Genomic DNA, 12,385 nt, shown 5'->3' on the forward strand with positions numbered 1-12,385 from the left:
TTCGTTTTACCGCATTACTCCCGTTAATTTGTGTATTCGCCACTTAGCGTCGTTTCCCCTTCATTGTTATGTTATCGCCGATTTGAAAATGGCAACACTCACCACGAGATTGTCTATGGAACTTTCGAGACGTTTTCGTTTTTGCTGCTAGTTTGCCAGCTAGCCGAACTTGTTAGTTACTGTAGTTTGTGACTGAAAGTTGATTGATTGATGTTTATGCTTTGTTAGCTGCTTCTCTGTTATGTATTTCTACAGGACTTAAGTTTGACAATTGTTAGGGTGATCCCTATTTTGCGTGTAGGCTGAATTCCATATTTGCAGCTTGCTATCTCAAAGTTCAACTTACTGGTGAGCGTACTTGTGATGTAATAATGTTTTTTGTAGCTGAATGTTGACTGTCTACCGTAAACAAACGTAACGTATCTCTGATGTGCGTAAATTGTTGTTAGGCTAATACTTCAAACTTAAATATTGCAGAGTCAATCACTATAGAATCTTTCGCGTACAAGTGCATCATTTGGCATTACTGATCCGGTCATACTACCGGTACGTTCATTATTCTGAATTGTATGATTGATTGATTTGTGTCGTGAATTGTGGATTTATGTTTACTACTGAATTATTGACCAATAATTTGTCAGCCTAATGGAAATTAGTTCTCGTAAACCGATCTTAACTAGGCCAAGTGAATTGCCACGTTTCTTTGTTTTTTAATGATTATTGACCTAGCGTTATGGTTGTACGGTACGGTAGCCTACGTAATAATTGTGTAAGGTAACATCGCGAATTTATTTATTCAGTGCGTCATTGGCCAACCTGTGGAACTTGTGTACCGTACAGTGGATTGAGAACTGTTTGTCAACAAATTTGGTACGTTTATCAGTTCGACTGTTATGCTTGCTGAATTGTGACTAGTGTCTTATGTTGTGTTATTTCTTGACAGAAAAACCGTATAAACTTCATTGCTGCGAAGCAGTCATTGGAAACCGAGTGATTTCTTCAAGTTGGCGTGCTTTAACAGTTGCTCAGTCCTGCCGGGTGGATTAGGAAAATCGTGACGTCACCGGCGCAATTAACTACCGCACCTGTTGTGTTCGCGTCGCACACAACAGGCTGCATGAAACTAGCGCAATGTGACCATATAATTTGACAAACAAATTCAATAGAATGTAAATGAGAAATAATTGAGTGTAACCGAATAACACAATAGGTCAATAATGTTTTCTTCAGACGAAATTTAACAAAAATCAAATCCAGACGACGTATCATTACAAAGTTTGAACCCAAAATAACAATTTATGACAATTTTTGTCACTTTTCCACTGACATAAAGCAACAAAATTTAAATTCAATTAAAAAAATCAAACACTTCGCATTGAGAAGGTGCTTGTTGATTGGCCTATTGTCACTGTCACTATTGTTGCAAATCACTCGGCCGACATTTCTGAATTAGCCCCCCCTAACTTTTTTCTGGCTGCGCTACTGGATTCCACAGTGAACAAAAAGCAATGAGTTTACATTACACGGCAAAAAAAAAAAAAAAAACACTGTATGCTAATTCGCTATAGATATAAAAATAAAACCGGCAACATCGATTTCAATTGATATGTGGGAATTCCCCTCCCACAGGATTTCATTTTTACCTTGGTGATGATTTTGCAAGATTGTTATTGTCTCAGTCCGAAACAGGAACTTTTTGGACTTGTTTACACATAATATAAGGAACCATTTTTTCAGATTAGTCTAGAACTCTAGATTATACAGCAGATAATCCACATCCACCTCTAGCTTGTAATGTTAAGGTGATATGAGTCAGAAAAAAGGTTCACACGCTAGGCTAGTTTCCTTGTACTATGGAAACTACAGTATACCGGTAGCAGTTGTATTTTGTTTTATGTAATAATCGAATTACAATAGTGTGCTGGTGATACTCAATCTTATAACAAAGTGCAGTCAGAGGAGCTAGTTATAAAAAGTAAGATTTGCTCAAAATTTCATATTTTGCTAAGATTAAGATGTTGTCAAAAAGACAGCTTCAAATGTACTTTTATTAATTCATATTCACCTACATTTTTTGATATACAATATGTTATCCGTAATTCAGAGGTGAGCATCTTTTACTTTAGTTGTAGTGCGCTACCTGCTACTTGGGCTACCGCTACCAATCAATAAAAGTATCATGCTCCCTTTTTTCAGGTTAAAGTACTAACACTCACTATCGCTACTTTTGTCTTAGCTTAAACTGACATAGGAAGCACTTTGGAATGCCAAAATTGCCTTGAAAATGAATGATGCCATTTTGTTTATCACTTGGGGCTCAAGTTGTCAACCTCCACGTGGTGAGCCCTGGATTCGACTAATGACAACAAACCGACAAGTAGCAAAGAGAAGGAGAAGTTTATCACTTTGCTTCTGGATATCACTGCCATTTCAACATCTTTATAGAAAACTTATTCTAGGTGAAATTTATTATTAGCCTACCCATCTTTCTAAAACACCACCATTTTAAACTGTGAGTCATTGAGTCCTGTACGTTTTCGCTTCAGCATGTCTTTTCCAAGGGAGAAAAGTCTCTCCACCGCAGCACTGAAAGGAGTAGAGATATTGTATTTAATGAACAAACGTTTTGAATCGGAACTGGGAAAGATCAATGATTTGCTTCTGTCTGAAAAAAGGCCTCCACAATTGACTTTTCTTTCCGTATCGACTTTTCATACGATGTCACCAACACTTCAAAAAATTCATCTCTGGATTCGTTACTGATGGTGGTGTCACTCTTGTCGGTATCAACGTGGCTTGATATTTCTGCAATAGTTTAATGATGTTCAAATGCTGTAGCAGACATGACGTCAGAAAAAGCTCACTATCTAGAGCTATATTTGGGGCAACACTAAACGGCGGAAATGCGGAACGCGGAAATAAGCCGGGCGTGAAATGGCGTATTGTCCGCAGAAGTAGCGATTTAATGCCGATGCAGAAAACGCGGAAGTACGATCTTGGCGTCCATATTGTTTAACATAGCGATAACTTCATCATGAAAGAATGAAATGTTGCAACATGGAAAAAGGCGGAAATGCGATTTTTAACAACAACTCACCACCGAACCTACTTTTATGTTGAAATATCATTGAAAGATATTGTTTAGAAGCAATTGTGAGGTCATTAAATACTTTGACTGTTTTAATTCCACAGTTATTGGAGTAAATTTCGAAATTTAATGGAATTTATTGAAATAGGAAAAAGGCAGAAATGCGATTTTTAGCCACAACTCAATACCGAACATTTTCTTATGTTGAAATATCATTGAAAGCTATTATTTAGAAGCAATTGTGAGATCATTAAATACTATGACTGTTTTAATTCTAAGTAATTTCTGCTTATTTCCGCCTTTCCGCATTTCCGCCTTTTAGTGTTATCCCTATATTTGTCTTAATTGTTTTTATGCATTGTTGCCATAAAAATCCCAAAAACAAGTTATTTTTTCACTTTAAATCGGAAGGAGTGAGAGTGAGCTACTCAATGAAATGTAGCACCTTTCCACTACATTAGTTCACTTTTCCACTACACTACATTAGCGCCTTTCCACCACTACATTAAAAAAGCAGCACCACTTCTGCCAAAATTATTTTAGTTGATAACTCCTTTAATTTTCCAAAGAAACTACTCTGACTTAAAAAGCACAGCACTCCTTCTTGATAAATTTGTTTGATGAATTCAGCAACCGGGGGAATTTTATTTTTGGACATTCACTTTATAAGAGTGCAAAACTACCAGAATTAGGTTTCACCATGAAGTACTTCAGTTCAACAGCTATTAATGAATTTCAAAATCACTTTAACCATTAATGTAATTCTGTTTTGCTTGTTAGGCAAAATGCTAGAAAATAATGATGAATATAGTTTAAGTTTAAGGCCGTGGCTATTACGACGTCTCAAAACCAATACCTTCACTTGTTTGCAATGGATTAATGAAGAAAAAAACATCTTTAAAATTGCTTGGGCTGACAAGGGGAAGCCAGGTTGGCAAGAGACCTTGGAGTTATATCAGGTACTTACTGCCGTACCGCACTATTTTACTTGTTGATGAAAAAGTCTTCTTTTGTTCAATTGAAATGGTACAATTTAAACCAAAGAAACAAAGATTCCAAGAATGTTAAAATACTATATATACCGGTAGTTTAAAAGTATTCCTGTATTTCTAGTTTGGTTTCGAAAGAAAAGTTGTTTGAAATGTCTTGAAATATTTTGGTGTCATCTCACAATAATGCTGTACAACACTGGGTTGTAAAAAACCCGGGCTTTTTCATAAAACCCTGCTTGCCCAGGTTTTATGGGCAAAAATGTTTTTTTTATCATAAAACCGGAGATGTACGATTGTACGTATATGCCGCAAATTCTACGCCGTAGACTTGCGGCGTAGACTTTTTGTTTACGCTAACGCTTGCGGCCACATTTTTTTGGATAGTTTGCGCTTGAGGCTACGCCGTAAAGTATTCGCGTTTTTTTTTTAGCGCATAGCGTCAACGCATACTTTTTAATGTATTTTTTTCGCTACAACACGCCAATACCTTCCAACGCTGCAGTTGAAAGAATGTTTTCAATGGGCAAAGACATATTGGAACCAAAACACAGCAAAATGTCAGATTAACACTTTCAGATGCTTGTGTTTCTTTATGGAAATTCAAAATAAAATTTGTTTGTTTTGAGTGGTTTATACCGTGTGAATGTTTGGCACCTAGCGAACAAAATTAGTTTACGCTAGTGTATGCGCTGACGCCGCCAACTTTTTTTACAAGTTACGTTGACGCATACGGCGTATGGTTTTTCGAACATTTGTGTTTGCGCTGACGGCGTCAATATTTTTTGTGTGCGCGTACATCACTGCATAAAACAGCCGAAAAATGTTTTTTTGAAAGTGTGTGCCAGACAATTACTTATCATCTAACAATGTGCATTCTTCTCACTGACAACAATCTTAAACATTTTACTTTTTTGCTGAGTAGGTTATTTATTTAATTATCAGCCAACAAAGCTTGCATTTTTAGTGTGTTATCAGGTGTAGATATGTTGTTATTGTTATATGCTTTACTTTTAGGCATGGGCAAAGCACAAGGATGGCGATAAGAACAATCAAAATTTTTCTACCTTAAAAAGCAGATTTCGTGATGCTATGAGGAACTCCAATAGTATTCTTGAAATAAAAGAGAAAAACGTTTTAAACCAGCAAACTGGAAATTACAAGGTTTATAAGTTTTTGACTCCTGACGAGGTGGAAGGTATGTATTTTTTTGTTTTACAATATTTATAAATATATGGTGACTTAATGTTGAAGAATAGGTGAGGGATATTGTCACTGGCTATCATGACTAGGATGCAAATTTACAACATGTATATAATATTAGAAAAGCATAAAAGTTTGAACTTTAAAACGCCTTTTGGAACAAAACCTGGTGATCAATTTTATCGTGGTAAAAAATTCTGGATTTGCTGCGTTGAAGTTATTTTGATGTATTTTGGACTTTTAAATTTGCAGTAAAATATTAAAATTCAGTATATGCTTAACGAAATTAAGGTTTTAAAATTTGTTTGAGTGAAAATTCCTGAAAAATTGTCGTTTACCTGATTTTGAGAGATGCCTTAACACACAGGCATGTCTTAATACTGGATCTAAGGTTTACTTCGAACGGATAGAATCGAATTCATTTGCGTCGGTGGCCAGCCAAACCGATTTCTTATAAAGTTTGTGGATTTCCAGAGGCAAAAACAGGCATTTAATAGACAGCTTTATCAGGCGGAGGTGTATCTAGCATTCAAATTTAGTGGGTGCAGTGAAGTAAAAACTAAAAAATTGAACCAGAAATGCGAGGACAAAGTGATGGTTACAGTAAATTCTCACCCGGTCAAAAAGTGTCTTTATAAGGAACATATTTTATGAGATGATGTGTTCACAGGAAGTCTCCTACAAGTCAGTAGTTGTGAACTGAGCAAACTGCAGTTGAGCAAGTAACCACTGAGCTAGCAACATTTCAACAAGTGGCTGAAGTTGGTAAATAATGAAATTGAGCAAGTAACAACTGAGCAAGCCGAAAGTTGCCATGTCATAAGTCAGAAAATTCAGTTTAGCAATGCGATGACCAAGCAAGTAAATCTCATTTGCTGACTTGACAGTAGCTGGAAACCCGAAATGTACTTGTTGAGTTGTCGCATGCCGAGTGGTCTGACGACCGTTCACAGGGGAGTGGGGGTGAAGCTCTTCCTTTAAAAACGATTAAGCATTTGTGTGAACAAAACACAATGTTGAATCAACCCGAGTTGATTTAAAGAGGGCAGTCTACTTTGTTACTTCCCCAATCCGCCAGTCTAACTACATTATTTTATTGTGGATGTGGTTTATTATTTTCGATTACGAAATTTTGTGGACCCCTCGATTGGTCATAGAGGTGCATTCAGGATAAATAGACCTAAGTTGAAAACCACTGTACTAATATCATTTTCCTAACAAGCAACCATACTGGCTATCTGTACGCGTTGTATTTATCACATCGAAATTTCACAAGCTCAGCTTTCAATATGAACGCATTGTAAACGTCGTTTTAAGATTTTGTTTTGTTATTTTTGCAGAGAAAAAGAAACGACAAAAGCGTGGAAGGTCCTCTGACGGAGGTTCATCTCCAGATAGTCAAGGAAGCTCTGAAAAGTTGACACTGTCTCAAACCACATCAGATAGCCAATCCACAATGTCGTTGGAGAGCCTTTCTCCATTTCTTGATGCACTTGAGAACAGCTCCCCTTCAAAATCTCAAGTAATCGATTGCAGTATGGTAGGTTGAAAGCATAACTACTGCTTCGTATTAACTCTTTTAAACGTTTTTCTGTTTTTAAATGGTAAATTTACCCCGTAATCCTGTAGTGGCATTCTTTGTTTTGTTATCATACCGTTTTTGAATAAAAATATTTGTAACATGTTATGTCAAAATACTGTACATAGAAGACTTAAGTATTTTGATTTTTTTATTTCTTTTGATTTCTATTTGATTTTTTTTCTTATTTGAAATGTGCTTGATACTATTTTTAAAAGTTTGTGGTATATAATACTGCAAGAATTCCTGAGAACTTTTTGCAATGTAATCTTTTCCTCTTTATCTTATCAGGCTCCTCCAGTTCATTCGAGCAATGATTTGATATCTGTTGCCATGGATACCTCAGACATTTGTCAATTGTCTCCTGTTGACTTTGCTTTGTTTGATCCACTTTCTAATACAGGTATTTGTATTTTGAAATAGTACATGCAGTCAGATAAGTGAATTTACACGAAGTTTTCCCGAAATGTTGCTAAACTTTATTTCCTTGTTTGATGTTTTGATTTTTTACTTTTTAATGCAAACTCTTTCCAAAATAACCGAGTTGTTTCGGATGCAGATAGCGATATTGCAGACTGGGAATGACTCACACCATGTGGAGGTTGTGAACTGACGTTTACGCAAAAAGCAGAGAGCTATTAGTCAACTGTACCTACAGATGTTTCTCGGCAGCCGATTGTAGCAAGAATTGACAGTGATAGGCATCGTGTTTTGCCCATGAGGCTGAGTTCGGGTTTTTTTATGTGAAGCGGCTTCTTATCAACAACCAAACACGACTAGGTCTTAATACAATAAAAAGCTTTAACTCATCAATGTTGTTTGCAACTATTGGCTACTTTGCGTATAAAACTCACAATCCGAAAAGAAATAACAACTTTTGCACAAAGGCCTTGGTACATTGTGTAATACTTTTCTTAGGTGCATTGATGACCTTGCAAAGTTCACTTAAGAATTTAGTGCGTTGCAATATTTGAGATATATGTAAATTTATTTTCACTTGGTAAGTTAACCGAGCGGTAGCCTCACTTTCAAAGCACTATGATATATTGGCTATGGTTTAACTTTGTGCGGTTTTGAAAAATTTAAACCAGTTTTATTAGGCAGCCATCGGTCTAATTTTGAGCTTATTTTTAGGCTAGAAATTATGGAGTATCTGGAAACATTGTTTGCTAAACACCCCCTTCTCTCAGCAGGTTGTTTCGCCTTCAGTGCTGCTAGAAAATGACAGGTTTTAATACACGGTTTTGTTTCAAATTGTAGCACCATTAGCCACAATAAACGACCAAGATTTGGCTCCCTTCTCTATTCAAGAAGCTCATCCGGAAAAATCCTCTGAAAATACGACCGTAGATGGTGGGGATTGAAGTTTATCTTAAGTAGAAGCGGATTAAAACTCTTTTTACGTAGCAAATTATTGAAGTGATTTCATAAAAACTTTCTAGAATTTAAGCAATTCAAATGAGCTACATCATTTTATTGATGTTAGTGGTTTGTTTTAAATATCGATTTTATGCTAAACCACACCATTATAATAAGGCAGCGTGTAATTTATTATCTCTGATTTTTGCACTTTTACCTGGAATAATAGCTTATAACTTACGAAAATACCTGAAGAATCACTTTATTTCCGTCTCGTATAAATGAGCACAGACTTGACAATAACTGGTAAAATTATTCTTACTGAAGCATCTGAAGGCTTATCAGGATTACACTTTTCTAGCAATAGCTGCAATGTTCATCTAATGCATGTGAAAGGGCAAGCAGAACATATAATACCAATTGTTTTTTGTTTATTTTGCTTGGTTGATGTAGATTGCAGCAGTGAATATTTGTGTGTAAATTTATGAATAAGTCGAAAGTCCGATTTGCGATTGTATTCTTGTTAAGTGTAAATTATTTTCATGCTATTCATTAATAGTTGTGGCATCCCAAACGACAGACGGTATTGAGGATCTTCAGCAGTTCTTTCGAAACAAAACTACAGAAGAAGTTCTACGAGATTTGGGAATAGATTGTAAGTGTCATTACTACAGCAGTGAAAGCTTTTTTACACCGTTTAAATGTCGTTAGATGTAAAAAAAAATTATAAACAGGCCTATATTTGTGCTGCTTCTGTGCGAGCAATAAAATCTACCTTTGTTTTATAAGTATTTTATTTACTATTTGTTTTTATTTAAAGTAACTTATGAATTAACGACACTGCTAGCCAGTAAAACAAATTTCACTTTAATGTGTATTACTAAATACATGTTAAATAAAAGAAAACCTATTCTTAACTTAAAAACCGGTTTCTTATCAAACAGTTACGAATTTATTATGTTTTTGAACTTCTCTACTGTTTTTCAAAATACATCTTTATGCTACTATTTCTACAGGTACTCGATTATCACAATTTGTAGTGACTCTGGAATACGACAATCATTATATTTGTGATCACCTAATGAATGCTGTTCAGGACACCCGGTTTGTTTATGATGGAACGGTTCAAAATAATTATGCAATTAACTGGCCTGCCACACCATTTCCTGAATATGACAAAAGCAATCGCCATGTGAAGAAGGTATTAGAGAACATAACCGATGGCGTCGTATTAAAGTCTGTGCCTGGGTTGTTTGACTTGGAAGGCATGAGGCTTGGGAAAGGGCACATTTACTACACAAATGATGACGACGAATTTGTTAAAATGGAAAGACATAAGGTGACCTCGTTATTCTCTTACTGGAACTACATCGAGCAGGCACTGCATCATCGCTGCCATAACCGACCAGAGATGCCGTCATGTGAGGTTGTCTTGTCATTCGGCACTTGCCCTTCAAATAAACACTCCAAGAGCATCTTCGTAAAGTTGAAGATTGAGCCTGTTGTGGCTGCCTCGCTAAGAGAGAAGTTTGGCCTTCCCTCCGATGGGTCGTCAGCAATTCTTTGCAGCGAGGATAATTCCTTTGATGAAATGTATCGAAATCTGGATGAGATCAGGAACAGTAACAAGGGGACTAGCATTGAAGAGTGGAAAAAATACATCTGTTAATTCGTTTGTTGTTATTTTATTAAAACTTTATTTCGCCCCATCAGTATCGTGAGACATGAGCTGTAAAGTTATTATAGCTATGGGACAGCTCATGGCGACTTACATTCACAGGCCATGCCAACTTTAAATTTGCCTGAAAGCTGATTTAGTCCGCTTGATAACAGTCAGAGACACCAGCATTGGTTAATAGCTCAAATATTATTTTTTATGATTTTATGCCACTTCTACCATAGCAATATCAAATTAAATTTAGGCCTGGTGCTGAAAATCCGATCAACAACATCTGGCAACACTTTTAACAAGAAAAGGTTTGGTCATTTTTTTAAAGTCAAACCAAGAGTGTTCCAATGATTTGAGGTTTAGTGACCACACTTCGATAATATGATTTCTCAGAACTATCATTTCAAAGAGATATAGTAGCCTACATTAAGCCTAGAGTTCGAACTTAAAATTACATCAGCCTTCAGTCATGTGTACAAAAACTGTTATGCTACAGCGGTGCTTTCAAATGTACGGTGTAGATCGAAGTTTCTCAACATCTGCACTGCCGTTTATAGGTTGGCGACTTTCTAAGCGTCAATTGACCCCCCACATTGTACTGTCCGATCAGAATTGAGACATTGACGATATTATCGTTTCTCTTTTCTGTTTTAGTGATTTTTCTTCCTATTCAGAACTTATATTATTATTACAGGCTTGTTCACCTTGCATTTTTAAATCACAATATTCAACAAGAAATGCGTTGAAAACTGCATTTTCATTCTTGAAAAGATCAAGTCCTATTACTGAATCAATCATTCCTTCTTTTTTTTTTACATGTATTCAACATCTGCAGTGGTTTGCTTCATGTACAAGAATAACTGATTTTCTGCCTGGGATCAGTGATTAAATGAAAATGCAACTGGCAGTCACCCGACTGTTCATTTAACTTCATTTTGATGCATATTTGCATCCTGTGTCCTGGAGTATTATCTTTGTGCACTTTCTGCAGTGACTCACTTTTTGTATTTTTGTGTACTGCTGGGTTTGTTACCAGGTAAAATTTTGATGTACATTTTTGCACAAAAGCTAGAGCAATGAATATTTGAAAGATTTATGAGTAAAGTCACAATGTTTAGCCTACTTGTTCATTGTACATAGCATCATTATAAGAGCTGCAGTCATTTGGAAGCGTATTAATGAATTTCTGTTTGTTAATTTCGTCGACTAATCTGCCGCTGTTTTTAACTATGTAGTCTAGGCTGTGGTGTTCATTTCCATGACAAGTAAGTCCAGTCATCTGTGTGTGACCGGTGACCACCTTAATGGACAAAGTTGGATGCTTTTCATGCGACCACAGACTATATATTCAGACGAAATGTCTTCTATGTTATATAGTGCATGTTCTCTAGCATTTCGTGTTTAATACAGCATCAGTTTCGTTTAGAAGCTTGACAATTGTAACAGCCGAAAACGTTTGCTATTTTTTTTCATTGCGTTAAATACCGCGTTATTTCGTCTGTTTGTGGTTGAAAAAAGTAGGTTCATCTCTCTACCAAAACTGCACTGACTAGCTTATATATTTCCATACTTGCAATGATCTACACTTTAGACCTGTTTAAAAGCATTTGCGGTCAGTGCAAATCGACTGGTTCTGAGGCTACTGTTTTGGCGCGTGCTTTACTCAAGTAGGGCATTGTAGTTTTTCATTATGTCAAGTAACATACTATAAAGCTTTCCTCCACTTACTGAGATGGTCTCCATTATCCTACATCAACAAGCTCTCCTTTCAAAGTTTTTTCCTTTGTATATTTTCATACTCCATGACTTCATTCGTGTTTTAAATATTAAAACGGCTCTGCGGTATATTTCAATCGTAATCATTATTGTCAGCTTCCTGTTATTGCCCACACTTCAACGTATTTAATGTTGAGCTGACTTACCTGCCTCGTTGCTATGACTTAGTTGCATGTTATAGCTTCCACGCCTAACGGAAACTTCAGGTCATTAAATTCTCAGCAGGCACGGCACCGAATCAGTGCCATCGATTAGCCTTCATGCGACACGAGGCTGCGTAATACAACAGACGCTTGTTCCGGAGCAGAATGATGTGTTTCCACCTACCTGTTGCAAATACGTGTTATGTAAGTGTAGTCAAATAAACGGCGAGCGTTTGAACAACCAGTCGCCTAAACTTAAAATGGGAGTGAGAGTTTGATTTATATTTAATAGGTATAAACAATTAACATTGTTCTTTTTCATTACTGAGAATATAAAAATCAATTGGATTCGCTGCTGACAGTAACCGAATTTGGAGGAAGCATTGAAAAAGACATGTTTATTTGCTTAAGTTCAACACGAAAAGATGTTCTTTGAACGTAAAAACAAGAACGTTGTCATTGACTTTTATGAACCTTCTATTTAGGTGAAGGCAGGGTGACGCAGTTCCAGTCAGTGGTGCATGAAAAGTTCAGTTTAATGACAATTCCAAATCTTTTATTTTGTCGTTCCACAGAGTT

General features: G+C 36.2%; 1 protein-coding gene across 2 annotated transcripts; it reads left to right on the forward strand.

The window, feature by feature from the left end:
* The first annotated feature begins 47 nt into the window (after window positions 1-47).
* Window positions 48-11,734, forward strand: LOC145775818 (uncharacterized). 2 transcript variants are annotated; one of them, XM_082587193.1, is made up of 9 exons: window positions 48-348; window positions 478-546; window positions 801-870; window positions 5,095-5,275; window positions 6,621-6,820; window positions 7,151-7,262; window positions 8,120-8,212; window positions 8,778-8,873; window positions 9,235-11,734. In XM_082587193.1, exons 4-9 carry the CDS (start codon window positions 5,170-5,172, stop codon window positions 9,885-9,887), a joined length of 1,260 nt encoding a protein of 419 aa, XP_082443319.1. In that variant the 5' UTR covers window positions 48-348; window positions 478-546; window positions 801-870; window positions 5,095-5,169; the 3' UTR covers window positions 9,888-11,734. The 2 variants fall into 2 exon arrangements, with proteins under 2 accessions (XP_082443319.1, XP_082443318.1); XM_082587192.1 differs by lacking the exons at window positions 48-348; window positions 478-546; window positions 801-870 and adding an exon at window positions 3,688-4,047.
* Window positions 11,735-12,385: the final 651 nt, after the last annotated feature.

This window comes from Aplidium turbinatum, chromosome 8 (genome assembly GCF_918807975.1).
Source record: "Aplidium turbinatum chromosome 8, kaAplTurb1.1, whole genome shotgun sequence".
Classification (NCBI taxonomy): domain Eukaryota; kingdom Metazoa; phylum Chordata; class Ascidiacea; order Aplousobranchia; family Polyclinidae; genus Aplidium; species Aplidium turbinatum.